This window comes from Colias eurytheme, chromosome 6 (genome assembly GCF_061535395.1).
Source record: "Colias eurytheme isolate Ceu_HAF_F1 chromosome 6, ilColEury1 Martin Lab GWU primary, whole genome shotgun sequence".
In the NCBI taxonomy this organism is placed as follows: Eukaryota; Metazoa; Arthropoda; class Insecta; order Lepidoptera; family Pieridae; genus Colias; species Colias eurytheme.
This window is the reverse complement of record NC_142985.1, coordinates 844,805-871,947: the sequence shown is the minus strand read 5'-3', so window position 1 is coordinate 871,947 and position 27,143 is coordinate 844,805. Positions and strand designations below refer to the sequence as shown.

Below are 27,143 nucleotides of genomic sequence, written 5' to 3'. Positions count from 1 at the left end.
TTCGTACCTATCTCTGCACCGCTCTTTGCGCATTTAGCATATATCCCTAGGAATCATATAATATTGTATCTACATATTAATATATTGGATTGTGATATAAGTGAAAAAAATATTGTAAGCTAGTAGCTGCCTCCCGCGGTTTCGCCTGCGTAGATGAGTTTTTCCATGTCCTAAACAAGTTAGGTACAGTGAAAATCGGAAAACTTGCTCTTTTGGTATATGTACCGTGTATACACAGGTGTATACTTCCATGTGCAATGAGTAAAAAGTGGTTATGTACAAACAGACGTCAGACACTTAATTTAATTATTATCGGTCAATATGCGAAAGTTTGTGAGGATTTTTGTTTTACTCTTTAACGAAATACTACTGTACGGATTTGAAGTACAGTAATATATGTTATACTTTATTATACGCATGAGCTAAGTGAGCTGTAGAAATACAATTGGTATTGTTAGCAGGTTCGTCCGCGGATAAAACCACGCGGCACAGCTAGTATAAAATAACGTTTCCGAACTGTAATGTCAATTTGACAGTTTATAGGTTATCAATCGACAATCTGTCAGTGTAAATCGAATTTCGTTTTCAAAACAGAGTTGTTTATTTTTAAGTGATGTTTATTTTAATTTTATAACAAGAACGATGGGTCCCACTTGCAAATATTGCAATCAACCAGAGGATAAACAAATCCGACCAGGTCTAATATGCGAGGCGTGTATTTGTTTCGTACATTTATCATGTTTAAAAAGTGCAGGAACGCCGGGGGATTTTGATGGCGATGTATTCTTTGAATTCACGTGTGCAGACTGTTCACCCAGTAAAGAAGAATGTTTCAATCGTAATAGAATTCTGTGGTGAGTTTCGAGTCTGTAATTGTTTGATTCTTTTAACTTTTTGGTGGAAAAGATAGACTTAGTTAACAGTAAAAGAGTCGTGCTTGTAATGTATTAGATCACGATTCACCAGTATTCTACTGAGAAACTTCTTTTAAGTGAAATTTTAGATAATTTCAACACTTTTAAGGCTGCAGTCTAGCAAAATTGCGTTTTCAACAAGTTATTTGACAATTTTTTCCCGGCTAATGAAATGATAAACTGATTTTTTTTTTCTTGTTTATCAATTAGTGTTATATACGCAATGCGCGTGAATTTTTTCACATTTATAAAGTTACTTTATGTTACCTTAATCAGGCCTTCAAGATAAGTCTCTTTCCCCCAAAGACATTTCGAGCTAAGTTTGTGCACTCACTACGTTGCAACCGATTACAATTTACACAATCTGATCAGCGCATTATTATCCTTATATAGTCGTTATTAAAAACTGCTGAATACAATTGCCGAAAAACTTATGATTTTCTTAATTAGAACGTTATAAATTCATTAAATTTCCCATTTTTTGCCTTACAAAATCTATTGATAAATACTGCTAAAAGTTATTTTTTCCATTAATTTATTCGAGTTGGTTGAAGACCAATGAGTAAAAATCCTTTAAAAAAATTTTTTTTTGAATTTTGATAATTCTTTAAATATTAAAAAAATATTTAAAATAATTAGGAAAAATCCTAGCGAATTTCTTTAGTCGCGCTCCTTGGGCCGGAGCGTTCTGACGTGTGCTCTACGCTCGATTTTCCTTCATACCGAAGTGAAAGTTGCTCTACTTCATTAAATTTAATATTTTTGTTAATTGATTACTTTTATCTTAGTTTTGTGCAAATATTCGTATTTTTAAACATTTGATTTCGAAAATAAACGAAAAAAATACGCGTGTAACTACTAGAAAAAAAATTATCTTCGAACATAAAGTTAATGAAACCAAATAGATTGCAAAGGTGATTGGCAACAATTTCTTTATTTTACGGGGTGTCAGTAAAGGGATGTATATTTCTTTAAAACTAAAGTAAGCTCATAAATTTTCTTATAATATAATTTTTTTGAAGTTCCAAAAATGTTTATTTTTCGTTTGAGAAATACGAAATATAATATAAACTTGTATTGAGAACTTGAACTTCCCAAGTTCATCCGGGGAAATCCCCATACGGGGAAAATGATTTGTTTACTCCAAAATTGATCCGAGGTGTTTTAATTTTTTCTTCTAGTCATTTTCAACGTAGTGGCATGTTGTTTGATTATTAATTTTGTAACTTAAATACAGGATGTTGGTTTTATATTCTGATCTTACAGACGCGCTGACAAATTTAGTCCACCATTTCTAGTTTAGTCTACCAACTCTAAGTACCAATATTAAAACGAATGGATTATCATCACATCATCAAAACTCAGATGTAATGGAAGATCACAATAACATAGAAAATTCAGTGGGTGTTGAGAACTAAACAAACAGAAGTAACAGAGACGCGAAGAATAAAAAAAGAGGACGAAAACGATAATTCGTTGATGCTTTCCCTTTTCGACGTATTGTTAGGGTACATCACCAATCTGCAAAAAACAAAACTGATGATTCCCAATTGCTGATTAAAAATGAAAAACAAATAATCGACAACAGTGGTGAAAATTTGCTGATCACAATGAAACATCCTTCAGTGGTAGCAGATTTACTCATTTCAAATGTATCGGTGAACAGCGTAAAGGAGAGGAGGACAGGAAAACATTATGAATGTGGATGGTGGATTGTATACAGGGTGTAATCGATAAGTATGTGCAGGCGATTATGACGTTATTATTGCAGGTATCAAAAAACTTAAAACTGATATCGAAATTACTTTACCTAATGAGCAAAATGACAATAATAACTTTTTAAAAGTATAACGAGAAATATCTAAAAAATTTACTTTATACACTCCCATATCAAAAAGGGAAAATGGGACTAGTAGAAGTTAAATGTCTAATTCCGGCAAAAGACATGAATGCGGAAGATGCGGTTAAAAAAAAATTAATATTTGAAATACAATGCAAAAAATAACACTTTTGTCATAGATAAGAATCATGACTATTTTTTCTAAATTCAGGGACAACTAAACGTTGCAGAAGCAGAAGTCTGCTTATTTGCTGTTTGGACTGGAGTGAATAATTCGTTAAAAATAGAATATATAAAAAAGTATGTAACGTTTAGGCAAAATAAAATGATGGACCATTATCAAGATTTTACATAAATTGCCTACTGTCAGAATTGATTGATTCGAGACTTCAGCATTCGATGCCGATCAAGGACCCATCCTATATCATTCAAGCGATTGAAAAAAAAGAGATAAATCCAGTGCAACCGATAAAGCATCAGAATGCTAGCAAAAGATTTATTAGGTTTATCAATATAAATCTATATATTACACAGAATATAATAAATCTGTAGAAGACGCGAAGACTGACATCCGCGCGGACGGAGTCGCCGGCGGAAGCTAGTCAGAAATAAATATCTTTTGTTTTCATTTAACACAAACATTACATTTTTTTTATTATATACAAAATTTGTTTATCCGTTTTATTAGTTAAACTGGACAACTTTCACTAAGAAACTTAGGTCGAAAAAAATGTATAGAGTTCTGCATTTTGTATGGAAAGCTTATTTTTTTTATATTTCGTCCAAATTTCTTTGTAAAAGTTGATCAGTTATATAAACATGAAGTTGAAGATATCAATAGAAAGTATTCGCAAATTTTGTGTACCTACTGATAAAAAAAAAATCACCCGGTGTAATTTTCACGAAAATTGTTTCAAATTGTCATTTTTGGTACTTATTACGAATATTAAATTATGCATACGAATGATTTAATTTTTAAAAATTAAGTGGAGCAACTTTCCCTTAGTACATTTGCATTATTTACATATAGGATGACAGGATGCATTTGTTTGCACTACTAGACCAAGCCCTTAAATATTTGACATTCCATTTTCTGTGGAGTATGTTAATATTAATATTAACCACACTTAAAATTTTTAACATAAAGATGGTAAGTAAATAATTCAAAATATATGAAAATAGTTTGGAAAATCCAAAAGTGCACGCCTCATAATTTTTTTTTAATAATTATTTATTAATTATTATTTTTGTTTATTTAATAATAATTAAACCACATCGAATCAGACCCTGAAAAATGAAAGGGTTCTATTCCTGAGCATACTCAAGCGTAAGAGAAAAAAAAGACTCGATTAGTAAAGTATTTCGGTCGCTATCGTGTTAATAAGAAAATCCTCCGCACATACAGACACACGGACGTCCAAGACAGAACTTTTTCAAACTGTTTTTTAACTAGTTTAAATAACAAAAATGACATCAAAAATATCATGAATGTTAAAATTAGTGTTTTTTCTTAATATGTGTGTGTATGTATTATCTTACAAGTGCAATGTATGAAACATAAAGACATTTTAAGTTTGTAAAATCAGATGTTTTGCGCGAAGTGACAGTAGTACCCACCTCAACGCTTCGCTTATGAGGCGTGCAATAATCTTCATAAATAGCAAGTACCATGTAGTATTTATCATAATAAAATTTGTTATTTCAATTGTTTCCAGGGTAAATGTAATTCTGCTAACACTATACCACCTCAGCAAGCACATGAGTGGCATCAGCAACCACGGCTACTTCCACTATAAGACGCATATCTGTTCTTTCATTGATAGATATTGGGTTCTACTCTTTGGAGCTAAATGGTAAGTTTTTGTGAATAAGATTTAAATAAACACCAAGCTAAAAGAACCTTTATCTATACTCTAATATTAGGTATAAAGCTGAAGAGTTTGTTTGAACGCGCTAATCTCAGAAACTACTGGTCCAATTTGAAAAAATCTTTTGATGTTAGGTAGCCCGTTTATCGAGGAAGGTTATAGGCTATATGTCGTCACATTAGGACCAACAACAAGAGTGGAGTAATGCGGGTGAAACCGCAGGGCACAACTAGTTATGTATAAAAATCAATTGCTGTGTGTTTGCTCTAAAAAACTGATGATAAAGAGAATTTATAAGATTACCACCGGCTTCGCCCGCTTTGTCTAAAACCTAATAAATTATATACTTAAACCTTCCTCTTGAATCACTTTATCTATTAAAAAAACCGCATCAAAATCCGTTGCGTAGTTTCAAAGATTTAAGCATACAAAGGGACATAGGGACAGAGAAAGCGACTTTGTTTTATACTATGTAGTGAAGTCTTCATCAAATTTCACAATATATGTTACAATGTACTATGACATGAGCACACATTACAATTTACACAACTATAACCAAAAATTACAGTAAACAGAAGAAAAACTGGATCGGCACAATCGCAGGTGCGCTATCAAGCTACAGCAACCTGCTCGTCCAGTCTGGTTCCGTCCAACTCGGTGAAACGGGCTGGTGGAAGCTGAAACATGACTTCACACCAGCAGTCGCTACTCATATATGTAAGTATTAGTTTAATAAGTTTGTCTGCTCTCAAAGGAATATGTTTGCTAGTATTTTTCGTTGGTCTTCAGTTTGTATAGATTTTTTACAAATCTATCTATTTAAATAAAACTCAAAGGTGACTGATATAGTGATCTATCAACGCACAGCCCAAACCACTGGACGTATTGGGCTGAAATTTGGCATGCAGGTAGATGTTAGGACGTAGGCATCCGCTAAGAAAGGATTTCCCGAAATTCTTGCGGGAACGGGGAAAAACGGGGATGCACGTACAAAGTCGTGGGCGGAAGCTAGTATTAACATAAAGTTAACAAGAAACTGAAAATAAAACATAAGAGAGTACTTATTTTTACGGAATGGAACGGAACTTATTAAAAAATATTATTATTCTCTTCGTTCAAATCCAGCAGTATTATAGATTTATTTTACCGCAAGCATTTGAAACCTATGAAGCATAGAATTACAAATAGTTTTCAAAATTTTCAGTACAAGAGATATCTCGCGACAAACCAAAAGGAAGACTGAAGAACCTCACTACCATACAAGATAGAGAACTCTTCATAGAAAAGGTCACTGAAATGGGTAAGATAGTTCATGTTTATTTATTATTATAATATTTATTTTTAAATTTAATACATAATCACTTATGTGAAAAAGTAAATTAATAAAAACAAGCCTTTAACCATATTATATTATTATGGTATTACCATCCCCACACAAAAAAAAATATCATAAATTCTTTCACATTAATTATAATTTATAATTTATAATATTACCATGGACTAATAGAATCTAAAGAGGACTGATGATTGTCATACTAGAGATCGTACCCCGTAATTTCAGCTTATTGCTAGATGGCGCTCTCATTTGAGCTTATTATTTAATTTGCAGTTTTAAAAGCGCCACCTAGTGACCAATTTTAGAACTAAGGAAACAGCAAACTATCGATTTTCAATTATTACATCTAGAGGGCGTTGTTTTAAAAACTCCGGTGTTTTTGAATTATTATTTTAGTTTTTAGGGAGCATCTAAGGAAGTAAGTACCTCTATTACGATTTCGACACCCACTACAAACATTCGACATAGTGATCAGAGAAGTGTATATAATATAATTATATTATATATATTCTTTATTTTCTGTTAAAAAAATGTCTATATCTTTTTTCTTCTTAAGTATTCCCTTGTAAACAGTATTATTTATATGACCATAAAATACGGGAAAAGAAAAAAAAATGTGGATGTACAGCGATGATTTGAACCAGCATCTATCGATTTTAAAGTACGAGACTCAGTCAACACAGCTACAGGCACTTATACGTCTTACATTGAAATTTATGCTCTAATTGTTCGAGTATTTCTTTGATAAATAGTAAATACAGTTCATAGCAACGCGGTGGTGGAGCATCTTAAGGAAGTGAGTACCTTTAATAAGATTTCGACACCCACTACAAACATTCAACATAGTGATCAGAGTAGTGTATATTATATATATTCTTTATTTTCTGTTAAAAAAAATGTCTTTTCTTTTTTCTTCTTAAGTATTCTCTTGTAAACAGTATTATTTATATGACCCTTAAAATACGGGAAAAGAAAAAAAAATGTGGATGAACAGCGACGATTTGAACCAGCATCTATCGATTTTAAAGTACGAGACTCAGTCAACACAGCTACCGGCACTTATACGTCTTACATTGAAAGGAGATTGCCCAAGTGACTATGGCACTTGGTATCGCAATCAAACTTATTGTGTCAAGATGAAATATAGCTCAATTTAAAGCTTGATGTTAGTACTTTTAGAAACGATTAAAGTTATTATGTAAATAAGCCGCAGTTCACGACAATAAAAATAAAACAATAGTTTTATTCAACGCTTCAAAAAAATACTTTATCGAGTTTATACTAACGATGAACGTTAAGTTTTACATTTATTACATAGGTAATATTTTAATTTACAAGACAAATGTGAAAAGTAAATCGTAATAAACATTATAATTCAAAATAAATAACGTCGAACAATGCGTCGAACACATTCATTCAACTATGACATATGACGCAGGACGCTTGCAAGAGAGATAGATATAATGTGTCAAAACAGAAACTTTTACTTTTATTTCTATTTATTCGGTATAATTACGACTTAATAGTGATAAATATGATCATTATAAATACAAATAGGAATTAACAATATCACGAACACGTGACACAACTAGTATTTTACCGATTCCATACGTGGTCATACATGTTTCAAAAGAATAACTTTTACTATTATTTCAATTTATCCGGTATAATTAAGACTTAATATTGATACATATGATCATTATAAATACAAATAGGAATTAACAATATCACGAATACGTGGCACAACTAAAATTTTACCGATACCACCCGTGGTCATTCTCCTTTATGCTCTAATTGTTCGAGTATTTCTTTGATAGCAACGCGGTGGTGGAGCATCATAGAGTAACTTATATAGGATTGTGGAGCATCTTAAGGAAGAGAGTACCTTTAATAAGATTTCGACACCCACTACAAACATTCGACATAGTGATCAGAGTAGTGTATATCTTTATAATATAAAAATGAATCCCAAAATGTGTTGGTAAGCGCATAACTTGAGAACGGATTAACCGATTTCGTTAATTCTTTTTTTATAATATTCCTTGAAGTTCGAGGATGGTTCTTATGTAGAGAAAACGTGAATATGTACCACGGGCGAAGCCGGGGCGGACTGCTAGTCTTATATATAAAAATGAATCGCAAAATGTGTTGGTAAGCGCATAACTCAAGAACGGCTGAACCGATTTCGATAATTCTTTTTTTATTATATTCCTTGAAGTACGAGGATGGTTTTTATGTAGAGAAAACGTAAATATGTACCACGGGCGAAGCCGGGGCGGACCGCTAGTAATATATATTATTTAAATTCTTTATTTTCTGTTAAAAAAAATGTCTATATCTTTTTTCTTCTTAATTATTCCCTTGTAAACAGTATTATTTATATGACCATAAAATACGGGAAAGGAAAAAAAAAAAAGATGTACGGCAATGATTTGAACCAGCATCTATCGGTTTTTAAGTACGAGACTCATCAATACAGCTACGGGCACCTATACATCTTACGTAGAAATTTATGCTCTAATTGTTCGAGTAATTCTTTGACAAAAACAGTTCATAGCAACGTGGTCCATGGTCTTAGATCATTAAGTAATGGATGGAGTACGCTGGCAAATGTTCTAACTAAACTTTCTGCTGATTTTGGTGCGGGGAAGGTAACTCACACTATTGAAACACAATCACACATTCACAAAAATAATTTGTGTCACGAAAGTCGTAAAAATTTATGACCTTTTAAGCGACGAGTTTTTAAATTCAACTCTATCCCTAAGTTCATAAAGATTAAATTTGTATTTCATTCCAAGTTGTCTCGTGGGGAGTGCGGTTCAATATCGCGTTCTAAATTCAACTTTATAACTTAGATCATAAAGATTAAATTTGTATTTCTTTAATGCCTCAGCCCCCGGAATCACAGACACAATAGAAAATCTATTGTGTCGTGGCCCGTGGGCCGTGGTCCGATCGGGCCGCTCGGTGGTCAAGGGGCTAAAAGATAGACTCGTAAGGAATGCGGTTCATTATCGGGTTTTAAATTCAACTTTATCTCTTAGTTCATAAAGATTAAATTTGTATATTTTCTTTCCATGATAGTCTCGTGGGGCCGCATCAATGATCGAGTAAACGACTCGATTATTTGTCTTGATCATATCGCTAAACGATACATCGACGATTATTAGAAATTGCATTTAATTAGAAATGTACGTTAAAAAAATATACACAAATGAAAGGTTATTCCATCTTTTTTAATAATATTCGACATGTTTGAATTGCTTCTGCAAGGCTTGACAGTGCAAAACGGCATTTTTAGCGGAGCACTCGCAGACGTCCTTTTGATGTTTTAACCTAGGAAAACGCAGAGTGTTTGTAATCGATTACGCAAGTAGTTTTTATGAAAGCATAAGATTTTTCGATTCGAATAATCTTATACCTCGACCAAAGGGGAAACACCTGCGAGTGTTATCGATTACCATCCATGGTGGTCACGAAGTCACTCTCGAACAGCGATGAACGAAGTGACAAAAATAGGCGGTCCATCCTAAGGAGCGCTGGTGCAGTGAACTCCCATAAATAATTATAATAAAGTTGTGCTCATTCATTTAACAATTAATATATCTTTAATTTTAAATTAAATTTATCGTATACCTAAACTCCAATACGAATATCAAATGCCTAAATACGGAATCCAATAAGAGGTTAAGAGAAATTTTCAGTCCTTCGCGAAACAAAAGATCACGTAAACATAGCGCAATCCATTTTATAGATCATCTTCATACTTGATAGTATTATTTTTTTATATTTTTATTGAAATTGATTCCAGAAGATAACTTTAAAAATTCATTTTGTTACTTTTATTAGTGATCCATTGAAATGTTACATTTTTTAGCCCTAACCTTGCATTTTTTAGAGGACGCAATTTTGTTGTTTTGATGTGTAGGGGGGGTCAGTGTGAAGCTAAAACCAAGTTTGTGGGGTCGCCACCCTTGTCCCACGGCCGCCATCTTGAAAATAGCGGTTGAAATGGTATTTACGATATATCTCTTAAACTATTTAACTGATAAAAAATATCGTTAACATTATTTGTTGCAAATCGAAATATTCCAATTATTTGTAACTAGCGGTCCGCCCCGGCTTCGCCCGTGGTACATATTTATTTATTTATTTATTACACTTTATTGTAATACAATCACTTAAAAATAGGAAACAATAAAAAGAAAATATGGTACAAGAAAGATGTAGTACAATCGGCGGCCTTATCACTAAGCAGTGATCTCTGCCAGGCAACCAAACGGTAAAAAAGCGAAATATTTAGTAAATAGAATTTTGGAAATAAAATTAGAATTTAACTATAAACATGAAAATAAAAAAAAAGTAACTATGATACTTACACAAAAAGTACATTATATTATGCACATATAAATAACTATACATACATGTATAATAACTATACTATAAATAACCTTACATAATATATATACAATATATGTATTATAATAGAAAAATAAATAAATAATTAATGATAATACATACATAAAACTACATAAAGTATAAAAAATATATTCTATAATACTAATAAATGTAAATACATATAATAAATATACTATTCCGAATTAAAGGCTGATAAAAAGAAATGTTTCCGAACAAGGTTTTTAAATGAGGGTAAAGAGGGAGCAAGTCTTATCTTTAGTGGTAAGGAGTTCCATAGCTTAACAGCAGTGGCAGTAAAGGAATCACCAAAGAAGTGTGTGTGTCGAGATGGGGTACACAAAATAAGTCTGTCAACGGATCGTAGAGAGTAGTTTTCACAGTGTAGAAATGAAAAGTTATTCTTAAGGTAGGAAGGAGTGATGGGATCGAAAAGGATACGGTATAATAATTGAAGGTAATGGAGATTACGTCGCATGCGAATGGGGAGCCACTTGAGACGTCTACGATTTACGTTTTCTCTACATAAAAACCATCCTCGTACTTCAAGGAATATAATAAAAAAAGAATTATCGAAATCGGTTCAGCCGTTCTCGAGTTATGCGCTTACCAACACATTTTGCGATTCATTTTTATATATAAAGATTTAAGATATTACTTTGTTCTCATGCTTTGAGTTAAAATTGTACCGTAAAATAGCGTTTTTTGTTAAAAATCTGTAATAGCACCCTTATTGTGGTGCTTTTTTTTTGTAATGAATTTACTACGCTACTGTATTTTCTTTGTTTTAGACTTTAGTTCAATACTTAATTAAACACCCATACAATTTTGTCACGAGTCGCCTCTGGTCAAACTAACCGTTATTAGTGTTACGTTTACTCAAAATACAAAAATGAAGAAAGTATTATTTTACGCTTATTAAATCTTTAAAACTAAAACAAAATGATGTGGAGGTAGGGAGGTGGATTTCCTCAATCGAAAAAGGGAAAGACTAGTCTACTCGACCGGCCGGCCGCAAAGGCCCCGATTATTAATGGCGGAAAGTTGTATATATGCTCTGTAACGAAAACATTTCGCTTGCGCGATTCAGAGCAAAAAATAACATTTAAATAAAAATATTTTTTTGCGTATTATATTTTACGTATTATATTTTACGTTATAGTTTACGTTTTTTGCGTATTATATTTTACGTCAAGATACTATTTGGCACATTGATTTTTTTTGTAGCGACATCTCTTAGCTTCATTAAACCGACTTAATGCTCTAAGGCGACATCTAGTTCTTAAACGTATAAAAAAGCTTATAAAAATGCCAAATGCTACTGTGAGTGACATCTATCGACAAAATTGGGAACTGAGAAACGAGTTACGTTTTTTACTATGGCGATTGTAAGTCTTCTTGAGTGTATTAGTCTATGATATTACCAAAGTATTTACCATCTGTCGCTATTTTATTCCTTACTATCTGCGCGGTTTCACCCGCATGGCTCCGCTCCTGTTGGTCTTAGCGTAATGATATAGCCTATAGCCTTCCTCGATAAATGGGCTATCTAACACCGAAATAATTTTTTAAATCGGACCAGTAGGTCCTGAGATTAGCGCGTTCCAACAAAGAAACAAACTCTTCAGCTTTATAATACTAGCATAGATTATAATATTTATTTATCTTTAAACATTATACAATATAATCACTTATGTGGCAAAGTTAATTAATAAGAACAAGCCTTTAACACTCTGTAACGTTGTAACTATCCCCAGACACAAAAAACATATTATAAATTCTTTCACATTTACGTACAAAAGTATTTACAGTCTACTGCTATTTTATTCCTTATATTTAAATATTTCTCACTAGGTTACAAAGATCTTCTAGCAAATGAGGAAGATGATTTAAAGCCAATATTAAATCCAACGCCGGCCAAAAAACGTCGCTTGGAGTTCCAAGAGACGTCCAGCACATCACACGAAACATTCGATACTGAAATCAAGTTGGTATCTTTTTATGTGAATGATTACTTACTTTACGTAAAAAGGAAAATTGATGGATTAGAAAATAGTTAATAATTATTAGTAACTTACTTACTATGAAATTTTATTAGATTCAGTGTCTAAATTAAATATAATACTTATGCACAACTGAAATTAAAGATAAAGTTTCTTAATATTTTTATTATCGTCTTTTTATTGAGTCTTTTGTAGTCAAATATTACAAAAATTTAAATATTATTTTACCTGACCTACACATTAAAAAAAATTGTAAAACAGGCCACTAGTATTTTATTGTTAAATAATAAATATCATTATTTTACAGAAAAGAAGAGAAGATAACACATATCAAAGAGGAGTTAGAAGAAGTTTATGATACGTCGGTAGCGAGTTTCTCTTCAAAGGACAATTATTCCGACATAGAAAATAATTTTAGAGGTTTTGAGTACGCACCAACAAGTCAATTGTTGCCAGTAAGCTATTATTCTTTATTAATGAAAATAAAAAATAATTTTAAAGTGAAACTTCTTTAAGCGCGTTAAGAGTAAAATTTCAAGGTCACGTCATGGCAATACCGTCACGTCAAAGAGTAAGGCGACGATTTTGGTACCTTTTAATCTTGTCAAAGAAGTTTCACTTCTGATACGTGTGCTTGGCATACACACTCTTTTTATATAAAAAAAATCCAAATTAATATTTTTTGATAAATAGAAAGGACTAAAAATACTCGTACACCCTTTTACAGAGTGATTCCTCAAGCGTGCACTCTTACAAGCACTCTTTTCAATACGACTCCGACTCCCACAGCTCCCACAAAGATCTCACTGATACAGAAAAGAAGGAAAAGGAAAAGAAACCAAAAGAAAAACCATACACAAGACGGGAGAATTTATTCTCCAAAGAATTAAACTCTATAGACATGCCATGGTTAGAAGTGGGAGAAATTAAGGAGGTGGGAGTTAAAAAGGAAGTGGTGGGGATGACGGAATACGAAGAAATGCAATTGCTCAAAAATGTGGAAAATTTAATAGTGAAAGTTAGGGATGTGGAAAAAAGGGCTTATTTGTGCAGGATGAGGGCTAAATTGGCGCTCCGGAGGTTAAAGAGGCATAAACACTTGCCAATTTTCGATTTGGATAAGTGAGTATGTACGGAAAATTTAAGGGTAGAAAATAATTATGTTTGAGATGGAATTTGAGATTATCAGCTTTACTGTCACATGCTCTTGACTAATTACTTGATAAATCACGAACTCAATTTAATGTTAGAATTTGTTACAATGTGTCTGAGCAAAAATTTAAAATTATCGACCCTCAATTATACATTTCGGATAATCTATACATTACAAATGTAAAAACTCTTTTATTTTTCTAGAACTGTTAGAATATTAGGAGGTTACATACTAGAGGATCGACAAACCATCACAAACCCAGAGAGAGTGCTCGATCGGTTCCAGAGATCGGTATGTACGAACATAATATTTCATTTATTTTTCTTTCTTTCAATATAATAATTTTCTATGTAACGAGCAGGTATCTGCAATTTATCTTAATCGAGCAAACTTAATAAAAGATCAATTTTTAAAGCAATACTCAGCAGAGAAAAATAAATCTACCTATAGAAGGATATTAAGGACCATAGATAATTAAATTGGAAAATAATGAAACACTATTTTTCCACATCGCACAGTATCTCCTAGACAACCTTAGCGGCACGGTAGCAAGCACGAACTACGGCACAGTGCTGCTATCGAACATCGAACCCACGCCCTTCCGGTCCGCGTACTCGGGCGCCACGCTGCGGCCCTACATCCGCCGAGACGCGGAGACTTCGCCCCTCTGGCTGACGCTCATGGACGAGCTATTGCGGAAAACACATCGGTAAGTTTGATGGCAACACTAAGCAAACAGAAACATGAACACGCAACACAAGATGACACACGTAATACAATACGTCACACTCCACTTCACACGCAACACAGCACGTCATACACGCAACAAAATACGTGTACCACATCACTTCACACGCATCACAACTTGACACACGCAGTATAACACGACACACACAATCTTAATATATATAAATCTCGTGTCACAATGTTTGTCCTCAATGGACTCCTAAACCACTTAACCGATTATAATAAAATTCGCACACCATGTGCAGTTCGATCCAACTTGAGAGATAGGATAGTTTTTATGAAAAAAACGTAAACATGTAGGTACCAATGGCGAAGCCGGGGCGAACCGAGTATTATAATAAAACACACGATACACGCATCACAAAACGAGTCACGAAACATAATACGACACTCGCAACACTACATCATCATCATCTTCATCATCATTATATGGCGATACTTATTTTTTTTATAATCGGTATTTTTACCACTACAGTCACGAGCCGGACTACTCCCCCCCACCGCGCATCACTATCGACTACTCGTACGTGCGGCCACAACACATTGCTGCGGTTAATAGATTGTGCGCACAGTACTTTTGGCCGGGGATTGACTGTGAGTTTTTTTTTACTGTTTTTAAATGTTTATTCCTGTATAGCATTGCATTGTGACTCCCATTGCACTTATATTTTATGTGAAAAATAGAATAAATTTTAACAAATCACTTTTATTATGGGTTTGCTCCAGTGTGTACTGCAGGGCGCTTGCGCTGCTTAAAGAAGAAAATTTATTTATTTTGTGCGAGTGCCAACTACATAAAAAATAATACAAATTTTTAAATTTTTTTCCTCTACACAGTAACAGAATCTCTCCAATACCCTGAATTCAGTTGCGTAGTAACATACAAGCGCATAGTGGTAGCATGCGCGTTCCTCGTACCAGACGTGGGCGCACAGCACGCGTATATATCGTTCGTACTAGTACGGCCGGAATGGAGGCGTGCGGGCATCGCTAGCTTCATGTTATACCACTTGCTACAGGTAAGAGGGGAAAACTAGGCTTTTTTGGTGGGTAAAGTAGGTCTTTTGAAAAAAAAATGTAAAAAATATGTGGGGGGGAAGATTTTTTGCGATTTTTTGTAGTAATTTCACGATTGGTTGGTGTGGGTGGGTTTTTAGTGGGTAAGGATTGGTTATACATATTATGTCGTGCCTCGTGCCGGACGTGGGCACGCAGCACGCGTATATATCGTTCGTGATTACACGGCCTGAGTGGAGACGTGCGGGTATCGCTAGCTTCATATTATACAACTTACTACAGGTAAGAGGGGGTAAAGTAGGTTTTTGAAGAAAAAAATATGGGGGAATATTTTTATTTGCGATTTTTTGTAGTAATATCACGGTTGGTAGGTGTGGGTTTTTAGTGGGAAAAGATGGTTTAGATTATATGGGGCGACGGCTATCCGTCGCCCCGTATAATTTAAACCATCGGCCAGGGGCCGGAGTAACGCGCTTTGATTGAGTCAACAATATTTTTACCTTCTATTTGTACAGTCAGAAGCATAAATATATTACCATTTGCAGATTAGCAAAAATATCTGTCATAAGAACGGGTTCAATAATATCTGTCTGCCCGTATACAGCAAAAATATCTGACATTAGTAGGCAGCATAATAAAGTGGCATCAAAATTATATGACGAAAATGTAGAGCAAATAATTGTGACAACCTCTCGAAGCATAAATATGTGACGTCACCTAGGAGGCGATAATATCTGACACAATTTTATATTTCTGTATTGTAAAATATAATTGATTCCTCACAAAAAGCATAAATATGTGACACTAGCTTTCCGCCCACGGCTTCGCCTGCGTTTTCACAGAAATACCGCATAGTTTCCGTTCCCGTGGGAATTTTGGGATAAAACCTATCCTATGTGTTAACCCAAGTTACCCTTTATATGTCTGCTAAATTTCATTGTAATCGGTTCAGTAGTATTGGCGTGAAAGAGTAACAAACACACACATACACATCTTCACAAAATGTCGCATTTATAATACTACTAGATTAGTAGGATAGGAAGTAGGATTATAGTAGGACTAGTAGGATAAGATAGGATAGGATTTTGAAAAGGCCAAACGTTTTTTTTATTGAATTAGTGTTTTGTATTTTGCTGGGGTAAGAATATGAACAAAAGAGACATTATATTTTGTAAATATTTTTTATTTAAATGAAATTACGATAATATGATAACTTGCCATAATTTTCGATAGTCAATAAAATAATAGCACTATTATAGGTAAATGAAAATGAATAACGGAGCAATCGTGTCAAACGCCGCTAACGTCAAATATAACAAAACAATTTCTAAATAATACACGAAGGTTACACTGAACCTTCAAATAAAATACCTAGATCTACCCAAGTGGGTATTCATATAAGTATATGAATACTTTAATTTTGTCATGACTCATGATAATATGATATCCTTCTAATATTATAAATGCGAAAGTTCGTGAGTATCATGTAAGGATGTTTGTTACTCTTTCACACAAATAAAAGACAAAACAATGGAATTTGGCACACACATAGAAGGTAACTTGGATTAACGCTTATGAGAGCTTTTATCCTGGAAATCCCACAGGAACGGAAACTATGCGTGTTTTCCTTTGAAAACGCGGGCGAAGCCGCGGGTGTTAAGCTATAATATCATACATAAGGGTATACAATATGTAGTATACAACGACGGCACATATTAATAATTAATATGGTAATCATGTTTTAAAACAACGTAGTCAAAATAAAATTTATTTATTTTATATTAATTCAATATTAAATTGAAAATAAAATTGTGTCAGATATTATTGCTTCCTAGTTGATGTCACATATTTATGCTTTTTGTGTGGAATCAACGCAAAATACAGAAATATAAAATTGTGTCAGATATTATTGCCACCTAGTTGGTGTCACATATTTATGCTTTGTGTGAGGAATCGATGCAAAATACAGAAATATGAAATTGTGTCAGATATTATTGCCACCTAGTTGGAGTCACATATTTATGCTTTGTGTGAGGAATCGATGCAAAATACAGAAATATGAAATTGTGTCAGATATTATTGCTTCCTAGTTGATGTTACATATTTATGCTTTTTGTGAGGAATCGATGCAAAATACAGAAATATGAAATTGTGTCAGATATTATTGCCACCTAGTTGGAGTCACATATTTATGCTTTGTGTGAGGAATCGATGCAAAATACAGAAATATGAAATTGTGTCAGATATTATTGCCACCTAGTTGGAGTCACATATTTATGCTTTGTGTGAGGAATCGATGCAAAATACAGAAATATGAAATTGTGTCAGATATTATTGCTTCCTAGTTGATGTTACATATTTATGCTTTGTGTGAGGAATCGATGCAAAATACAGAAATATGAAATTGTGTCAGATATTATTGCCACCTAGTTGATGTTACATATTTATGCCGTGAACGGGAACTATGCGGTATTTCTGTGAAAACGCAGGCGAAGCCGTGGGCGGAAAGCTAGTGTCACATATGCTTTTTGTGAGGAATCAATTATATTTTACAATACAGAAATATAAAATTGTGTCAGATATTATTGCCTCCTAGGTGACGTCACATATTTATGCTTCGAGAGGTTGTCACAATTATTTGCTCTACATTTTCGTCATATAATTTTGATGCCACTTTATTATGCTGCCTAATAATGTCAGATATTTTTGCTGTATACGGGCAGACAGATATTATTGAATTTGTTCTAGTGTCAGATATTTTTGCACATCGCCCCCTAGGCATATATTATTGCTCGTGACTGTACATTATGATTAAAATACTGATCTATGTAATTCAAGCTGTTGTTTTGTTGTTGTGTTAAAAAGCCTAGTGTTATTCTTCATATTTACCAAAATTTAAATGAAGTAATAATTAACCCATTGTTTATTTTTCAGACATGCACAGGGCAAGATGTAACACTGCACGTGTCACCAACCAACCCAGCCATTTTCCTATACCAGAAGTTTGGTTTTAAGGTAAGTTATAAGTACACCAAGAACAATGACTATGTAATTTGGTAAATTATTTTATTTTTTTCAATCAAAATAAAATATTTTGTTATTTTTCAATTCTGAATTAATATAAAATGAAACAAAAACAACCATTTTATATAAAAATATTTATTTACATATTAGGCAAAGGCTTGCTTATGAATCCTTCCTCAATAAAGTAATCGTAGATCTTTCTTGTTTTATTCACATCTATTTTAACTATCCTCCTTGCGTCCAGTAACCGAAGGAATCCTAGTTTATTGTTCTCAGCTATAAGTAGGTTTTTAATTTCCAAATATGTCCGTGGAGCCAAACGAACGTGCGAACATAAGGTCTTCTCATTCTCAGATAGCAGATGAAAGCTTGGCATATCTACAATGTCCAGAGGCATCGACGTCTTCCTATATTTTTTATTAGACACAGCACCACCATAGTAACCTATAACCAATTTATTCTTAACAGGCGACTGACTGTCGTATTTTTTCGACATGACGGAAGTAAAATGTTTTTGTTCCTTAAATGCTGCTTCGTTTTCTTTCTTCAAGTGTCTGTAAAGGCGAGCAGACTGCAGTGTTTTTATGCCATTCTTACGATATTCAATTAGCCGAGATATCTTTTGCAAATATGTTTCTTCTAAGCTCATGGACTCCATGAAGGCATCAAACTGCATACCAGTCATAAATTGCATAAATGACAGCAGCCTCTCGGCTTTCACTCTAGTTATTGTTATGTCAAACTTTTTTAACCATGACAGTAGTTTATTTGGCATAATTAAACCGTGGTTTTGTATAATTTTGTATCTTCGCTGCCTCTCTTTTAGGCGTGTGTTTAAAGCATTTGCCAAACTGACTTTTAAAGCATCCATACAATCATCTTCGTCATCAGAATAAGTGTCTTCTATATTGAAAATATTTTCAGCATTCTGGTCATAACTTAGTTCAAATTCTGATCTGTATGCATTATATCCAGCAAGGTGTTGGTCTCCAGGATTATTTCTTGGCGGGTTTGTACTTATTTCCATGCTGTATAAATATGGTATTGTGGGTTTGGGAAATAAAGACTGTTCTGTTTCTGGGAGTAGTTTCAGCTCGTCATATTGAACATTTTCGATGTAGTATTTCTTGTAGTGTTCCAGACATTCAAGTTTCGATCGCGTGTGTACACTTTTTGATATTTCTTCCCAATTTCCATAGCCGTATGTTGATAGTGCCGAAAGTAGTTTGCATTCTTCTTTTGCCGACCAGTTACAATTATCGAAAAGCGGGAAATCGTTTCTTCTGACTGCGTATTTGTGGTCACTTTTGTGTGGGCCGACTTCCTTGCCTGATGAGAAACACGGACAGCATAAATTTGTGTCACAGTCGCAGCATTCTATGTACGGCTCGTGTGCCGCCTCGCTGCAAGCGTCGCATTTCACTTGTAATATATCGTTTGACATGTTTGTTTGTTTACAGGTTGAAGAGCTGATTCAAGATTTTTACGAGAAATACTACGACATCGACTACAAGGGCTGTCGGCATGCACTGTTTTTGAGACTAGTCAGATAATAAATATAAATAATGACATGCTTTTTGTTTTATTTTCACATAATACTTAAATTATAAATACGAATGATCTGAAATCGATGTAAAGCTTTGCAAAAGTTGTTTTCTAAGAGATGTCAATGTCAATAATGATATATGAACTGTCAAGTGTCAAAGTCCAAAATAAAACAAAAATTCTCCAAAATGTTGCAACTTCATTATTTTATTAGGGCACGAAACCAACAATAATATTTATTTTTCTTGATCTCCTCGTATCAGATGTAAATTTTGTAGAATATACTTAATATATAAAATATTAAATAACTGGCCCATGACAAGAATTCATTTATTATCACTTTTTTTTTATTATAATATACCTCCAAGGTCATTGAACATACATCGGACAATGAACGCTCTATAGCTATATAATGTTTTAAAGCTCTATTATATTGGGCTAAACGCACAGGCGTTCGGGAATGTTTTTTTAGAAACGAAAATAAGACAGGCAAACTTCGCATTTATCTTTTAAATGGTTTTTCAAAATTTTATTAGTTTCAAAATTTAGATCTTTCAACAAATCTCTCTACGTTTAGGTTTACCCATTGATGCATATATAAATATTTAGGCGCCTGTTAGTTTACATTAGCACCAACTGTTATCTCTTTACTCACTTATGTACCTACTTAACTTTATGTCATTACATTGTTTTTAATTATTAAACTGTGAATCCATTGCACAGTATTACAATATTATTTGGTAATACTGTGATCCATTGCTCATTCGTCATAAACATTAATAATTTTATAGGCTTATCAATACGTAATACTTCCATTTACTTTCACATAATCATATCAAAACCTGTAAATATCGCTATGTGCAACGTACATTGCATTATTTATTAACAATATGCATGCAAGAATAACAGCAAACTTGCAATGGAGAGAAGCCGCGTTATACCAGCAAATAAACGTGAGAAATATGAAGGGTTATCGGCATTCGGTATTCTAGATTCAATTGAGCGGACACGTGAATGTCTCGCTTTTTCTTTGACCTACATCCCGTTTTATCGTAGTCACGTGTGCCTAATAATGTATATTGTATGCGATTCGTATGTATCATGAATAGTCTTCTTAATGAATTAAGTATTGACTATGCAGTAAATTAATTATTGTGGAATGGTTTTACAGTTACTGTCCAATTTTTTAAAATTCAGTTTCTCGTAATCACATAAGTATTTAAGGGCAATACACAACTAAACCTATTACATAAACCTATTTTAAGAATTGTACATTTACTGAGTACTTAGAGGTAGGTATATATTTTTTATAGTGCACGTCCTATTTTATAACAAAAGGTTTAAACACAGGTTTATAACCTGTGTGCGTAACATTCTGGTTTTAGGAATATGGTACTGTTATAAGAACTTATGCCATCATTAGCTTTAACGTTATGAATCATAATTAAGTAGGCAATCCATATCCCAGACCTTGGTCACGGTTCATTATTCAGAAATCTAGGTATATTAAGTAAAAAAATTAAAATAATTCAAAATACACTTAAGCAAGGTGTGATAACACGTGCATGATACTTAGGTACTTTAAACTTTTGTGATTCTTATCTACCTATATTTCTATTGTAATAATTTATTGTACGTATATCGCTCTTCGTAAAATAAATAGAATTAGAAATGTTGTAGTAAAAGCAAGCTACATAATAATACCTATATACCTTATTTGTAGGTACATAGGTATACCTACTTAAAATCTTTAATTTCTTAAAACCAAATGAGCTACGCGCAATTTACACAATATTTTTGTTATACATAATCTTATAATATAGTTCCACCATTAATTAATCATCTCTCTTTATAAATTAAATGAACAAAAGTAGTAATAAAAAAAAAATAATCGCGTTCAATTGCATTTGCTTTCTCTATAATATTGTGTGAAATATAAATATTAATCTCGGAGCAATTAATTGCTCCGAGATTAATATTTATATTTCACACAACATTGAACCTTATTGCAACTTGTGATCTGATTTTACGTAGATTGTTCTCATTGCAACTTTTTCTTTCCATTTTGACGTTGTTTTTATTTCCGTAGTTGCTATTGGATATTTTATAATTGCTTGCAACAATGCTATTGGTTTATTTTTTTGCGTCTCTTTAACGATTGGCTTAAATATTAAATCTTTGTTTGGGTACATAGAGAACAGACTTATAATACGTACAACGTCACGCTTGAACTTTATAATGTGGCCATGTTTGAACAGTTGGAAATATATTTATCTCTTTCTATCCCAAGAGATTTTCAATGTTACCGTGTATTTTATCTCGTATCTGCGTCTAGTGAAGGTCCCAGAATGTTCTAGACGTTTTAATGTATAAATTTTGGCGCGACGGCAGCGCTACGTTTCATTCATTTGTGAAGTAGATAGTGTGAACTTGTGAGTTGTGTTGTGTGTGATTATTTTTAGCAAAATCTGTAATTATTTGTAGATTTCGGGTTTAAAAGTAAATTGTAAGTATACGTTGTATTTATCGTGTTATTGTTTTGTATTAACAGCTTCTATTATGAGTTTTGTTCACCAAAACTGAAAATAAATTAAAAGTTCTAGAATATGTGAATTGTGCGGATCATCAGTAAACGTCTCCAAAAATGGTGTTAACCGTTCTAAGTGTAATCTAATGAGAATCTATCTCTTTGTTTTAGGTAAAAATGGCGAAGGATTACTACAAAATATTGGGATTGTCAAAAGGTGCAACTGACGACGAAATAAAGAAAGCATATCGTAAATTAGCCCTCAAATACCATCCGGATAAGAATAAATCGGCTGGAGCGGAAGAAAGGTTCAAGGAAGTCGCGGAAGCGTATGAAGTGCTGTCAGATAAGAAGAAGAGGAAGATTTACGATGATTACGGTGAAGAAGGATTGAAGGGAGGAGTCGGAGGCCAGAACGGACCTGGCGGCGGCCAGTCCTTCTCATACACGTTCCACGGTGACCCAAGAGCCACGTTTGCACAGTTCTTCGGCGCCGCCAGCCCGTTCCAATCGTTCTTCGACCTGAACGGTGGAAATGGGGGCACTACGATGTTCTTCGATCGGGATATGGACGTAGATTTCGATCCATTGGCGAACATGGGTATGGGCACAGCGAGACAGGGCGGCCCAGGCGGCGCGTTTAGAAGTCACAGTTTCAACTTCCACGGTTCGCCGAATAGAAAGGAGAAGACCCAAGATCCCCCGATAGAACACGACTTGTACGTGTCGCTCGAAGACATCGCGCGAGGATGCGTGAAGAAGATGAAGATATCTCGTCGTGTGATGCAGCCAGATGGCACGTCGAAAAAAGAGGACAAAGTGCTGACGATTCATGTGAAACCCGGCTGGAAGGCTGGCACCAAGATCACGTTCCAGAAGGAAGGCGACCAGGGCAGGAACAAGATACCAGCAGATATTGTATTCATCATTCGCGACAAACCAAATCCATTGTTCAAGAGAGAGGGCAGCGACATCAGATATACGGCCAAGATCTCACTTAAACAGGTAGGTGTTTTCTTATATTGTTTATTTTTTAAATGTTTGTGTTTAAGAAAACAATTGCAATACATTCTTTGTACTTAGTTTCATTTTTTATTCTTCATTAATGACTAAATATTGGTTAAATTATAATAAAGACTGTGTACATTGTTTAACTGTAACATGATAATTCACTTGTGAACTTCCTCGTAATCAGGAATATGTGATGAGTCACTTGTCATGGAAGTATTATATGTAAACAAATCTGGAAATTTCTATGAGTACTAACCAATGTTTTTGTTTACAGGCCCTCTGTGGGACAATCATCCAAGTGCCAACAATGTCTGGTGAGAAGCTGACTGTCAACCTTCAAGGTGAGATTGTGAAGCCGTTCACTGTGAAACGCTTCCCAGGCTATGGGTTGCCGTTCCCCAAGGAGCCCACGCGGAAAGGTGACTTGTTAGTGGCATTCGACATCAACTTCCCGGACAGACTGACGACAGGAGTCAAGGAAATCTTAATGGACACATTGCCCAATTAAAACCAAACAATTGGATATCTCAGAAACGGTTGCTCAATCGTTGTGGGACATTGTAGTGTTTGAATTTGGGAACTTCTTAATGTCCCTTCCGTTAAGAGTAGGATCTGCATTTGAGCTAGGCTATTTGTTGCTGCAGTTGTGGTTATTGCCTACAGTCATTTAGATAATTTTGTGTGGCTGCTGTGAGATTGGATAGTATTGAATAATTTTTTAACACAGCAGTGTGTACTGATTTAACCCATTGAGCCCCGAACGGCCCGATCGGTCCACGACACAATAGATTTTCTATAGTGTCTGTGATTGATTTTGTGATTCTTTTTCCCCTATCTTTTACTTGAAAAACATCCTTTATTTTGTCAAAATTTCCTAACAAGTGAACCTTTTAGTAAATCGTGAATAACAGTAAATTATAGCTGATTTTTATTTATAAATGTTAATTTATGACGGAACTACTAAATCCGTATGCACTGTTAGTGGATAAAGATGTTGTTGTGACCGAGTTAATTCTTTGTGCGTTTTAGTACAAAGACTGACTATGTGCGAGTATTTAAATTTGATAGTTGTAAATATTTTGTATTATTCATGTAAATATTAATTAGCAGTAATTGTAAGTTTTAGGTTTCCGTACTTAGGAACTTAGCTCACAGTTACAGTTTGTGCTTTGGGAATAGAAATTTGTTGTGTGCAGTCAGATTTATCTTGTATCTTAATCACTATATTCACTCTATTTAATCAATAGTTCTAGAAAATGCTTAATACTGATATTATTCAAAAATTGGAGCTGACTGTATATACCAAAACTAGGTTTCAAAGACTGATCATTAATATTTAGGTTCAATTGTTTGTAAGTGACAAAACTTATAATTATTGCTCTTAAAATAATGACTAATAAAAGAAGAATACTGAAATATTGATTTTTATTTCATTTTCCCTTCGTTCTATTTTAATCTCAAAACCCTGAAGTTAATTCTGATTTATATCAGACATAGTTGAAATTAAATAACACGGGCTATGACATTTTGATGAGAACACGGAATTAGAAAACTAAAATAGAAAGATAATATTAGATTTGAAGATAAAATTTGTTCATTTGAGAACTGAAATAAGTAGCGCCGCGTCCGCGTCGCCTTGGCGCACAGCTGTGGAGTGTGGGGTATGGCGTCATCGACTGGCACGAGTGTAGACCACAGAAATATAGTGGTGTAGACCTTGAGTGGGGACCATTTATATAAAAATTATTAAACTAAACCATTTCCATCACTTAAAAAATATTGATCATGTGTAATAGTACTAAGAATTAATAGAATATAGATGCTCTATGATGCTTAGGGCACAATTATTGAAGAAAAATATATGGAGAAAGAATCAGCAATGTATACTTACTACATCGAATCTGATTTAGGCTTAGATTACAAAATAAGGATTTAGGTATATCATCACAGTCAATTGTTTTGTTTACGAACGAAAAAAATGTCCAACTAGAACCTAGTAAGGAAATAATTCCATAAACGTTGTAGGTGTAATAAGCATAAAGACGTGAAACTAAGTGCACTTAAGTGCAAGTAAAAATTGTAAACATGTTTCTGTTAGGTATGTAGATGTATTGATTGTTTACTAGTGTCGCATTGCGCATCTCTGATGTTTGACCTTTGATGATACTTCATATATGAATTTCTGATGAAGGACATTATGCATTCAAAGCCCTTGAAATTCAACACGTGACAATTTTATTCATACATTCCAAGTTCCAACGATATTTTGTGTGCATAACTAGATATACTTACCTAATCATCAATTAAGTAGGTATTGAGAGAAAGCTCGAATCAATTTTGGTTGATTTTTTTAATGCTACATGAGTTTTATTCAAGAAAGATTAGAATGTATTCGTTCTAAATATGCTAGTAATTATTTACCCTAACGATTAAAAACATATTTATTTTGGTGTTTATATGATGTTCTAGGCAGATAATCGCGCATGCGCTGTTCAAACCAGTCTATATTTTGAGCAATCTCAATCAGATATAAAAATATCTTCTACGGGGGCGGGCGCCTCTTGATTACATAAAGATTGTCATAAACTGCAAATTACAAGTTTAATTTGCGATAAGAGGCACGTGTGCATAAACTGGCATAAACTATATATTGTTTTTATTGTTATATGAATAAATTAATTGTTTGTTTTACTCACGATGCAGATGTACTAAGTATACATTAATCAAATCAAATGCGTACCTCTACCTACCTATTCGATGTACCTAAATATTATGTAGGTAAGTACTACATTTATTACACACCTACCTATAATACCTTTATTTAAATGTTTATCGAGATTAATTAAGTACCCACCATTACATTAACACAGACCTTCATAACGCTTTTCAAATATGTATCTTTTTAAAAAACAAGTAAGTAGGTAGATCATAGATGTACCTATTAGTAGGATCATTACAATACATATCATAATTTTCGAAAGTTCTTATAAAACCCGTGGTAGGTGCCTAGGTACATAAATAGCTCTCATAGATCACGTGCGTATTCAACGGTGAAAGAATTTTTGAAATGGCTCCAGCAGTTCCTGAGATTAGCGTGTTCAAACAAACAAACTTCAGATTTATATTGTATACAAGTAGGTATTAGTCATGTATTAGTAAACTCATAGGTATTCTACGATTTAAAATATGAAACATTTTTTTTATGTTTACTTAAAATGAAGTTTTTAATTTGAAGAAGGAACACCCATACAGAGTTTAAAACAACAAATTTTTCCATGCTTAGTTTAAAATGAAGATTTAAGCCAATGTGTTGATAACCAGATTGTTTGAAATAGGTGAGTCGAGGCGGAATAAATTTCATTGGAACAAGGGCAATGGACGCAGACTTTAGTCATGTTTTTCTCACTACAACAACCTATTGCACGCCTCATAAGCGAAGCGTTGAGGTGGGTACTACTGTCACTTCGCGCAAAACATCTGATTTTTCAAACTTAAAATGTCTTTATGTATCATACATTGCACTTGTAAGATAATACATACACACACATATTAAGAAAAAACACTATTTTTAACGTTCATGATATTTTTGATGTCATTTTTGTTATTTAAACTAGTTAAAAAACAGTTTAAAAAAGTTCTGTCTTGGACGTCCGTGTGTCTGTATGTGCGGATCCTTTTTCTTGTTAACACGATAGCGACCGAAATACTTTACTAATCGAGTCTTTTTTTTTCTCTTACG

General features: G+C 33.6%; 3 protein-coding genes across 3 annotated transcripts; 2 read left to right on the top strand and 1 right to left on the bottom strand.

Annotated features, from left to right (window-relative positions):
• The first annotated feature begins 572 nt into the window (after positions 1–572).
• Positions 573–19,974, top strand: Atac2 (Ada2a-containing complex component 2). Its single transcript, XM_090102390.1, has 13 exons — positions 573–854; positions 4,470–4,607; positions 5,191–5,339; positions 5,827–5,922; positions 12,232–12,364; positions 12,688–12,835; positions 13,108–13,502; positions 13,737–13,824; positions 14,052–14,242; positions 14,756–14,874; positions 15,118–15,299; positions 18,232–18,312; positions 19,782–19,974. The coding sequence occupies exons 1-13, from the start codon at positions 643–645 to the stop codon at positions 19,872–19,874; spliced, it is 2,025 nt and encodes a 674-aa protein (XP_089958516.1). The 5' UTR covers positions 573–642; the 3' UTR covers positions 19,875–19,974.
• Ada2a (Transcriptional adapter 2A) lies at positions 18,436–19,947 on the bottom strand. The gene has a single exon (XM_090102389.1). The coding sequence runs from the start codon at positions 19,763–19,765 to the stop codon at positions 18,461–18,463; it is 1,305 nt and encodes a 434-aa protein (XP_089958515.1). The 5' UTR covers positions 19,766–19,947; the 3' UTR covers positions 18,436–18,460.
• A 2,246-nt stretch (positions 19,975–22,220) lies between the features above and the next one.
• Positions 22,221–24,820, top strand: LOC149907389 (dnaJ protein homolog 1). The gene is made up of 3 exons (XM_090102388.1): positions 22,221–22,372; positions 22,565–23,398; positions 23,679–24,820. The coding sequence occupies exons 2-3, from the start codon at positions 22,571–22,573 to the stop codon at positions 23,910–23,912; spliced, it is 1,062 nt and encodes a 353-aa protein (XP_089958514.1). The 5' UTR covers positions 22,221–22,372; positions 22,565–22,570; the 3' UTR covers positions 23,913–24,820.
• Positions 24,821–27,143: the final 2,323 nt, after the last annotated feature.

What these genes read in the sequence shown, in the direction of transcription:
- Atac2 (XM_090102390.1), top strand. Translation starts at nt 643, where the DNA reads ATGGGTCCCACTTGCAAATATTGCAATCAACCAGAGGATAAACAAATC. An exon ending in CCAATTTTCGATTTGGATAA is followed by an intron (nt 13,503 to 13,736) that starts GTGAGTATGTAC and finishes TTATTTTTCTAG; the next exon opens with AACTGTTAGAATATTAGGAG. An exon ending in TGTTATACCACTTGCTACAG is followed by an intron (nt 15,300 to 18,231) that starts GTAAGAGGGGAA and finishes TTTATTTTTCAG; the next exon opens with ACATGCACAGGGCAAGATGT.
- Ada2a (XM_090102389.1), bottom strand. Translation starts at nt 19,765, where the DNA reads ATGTCAAACGATATATTACAAGTGAAATGCGACGCTTGCAGCGAGGCG.
- LOC149907389 (XM_090102388.1), top strand. Translation starts at nt 22,571, where the DNA reads ATGGCGAAGGATTACTACAAAATATTGGGATTGTCAAAAGGTGCAACT. An exon ending in CCAAGATCTCACTTAAACAG is followed by an intron (nt 23,399 to 23,678) that starts GTAGGTGTTTTC and finishes TTTTGTTTACAG; the next exon opens with GCCCTCTGTGGGACAATCAT.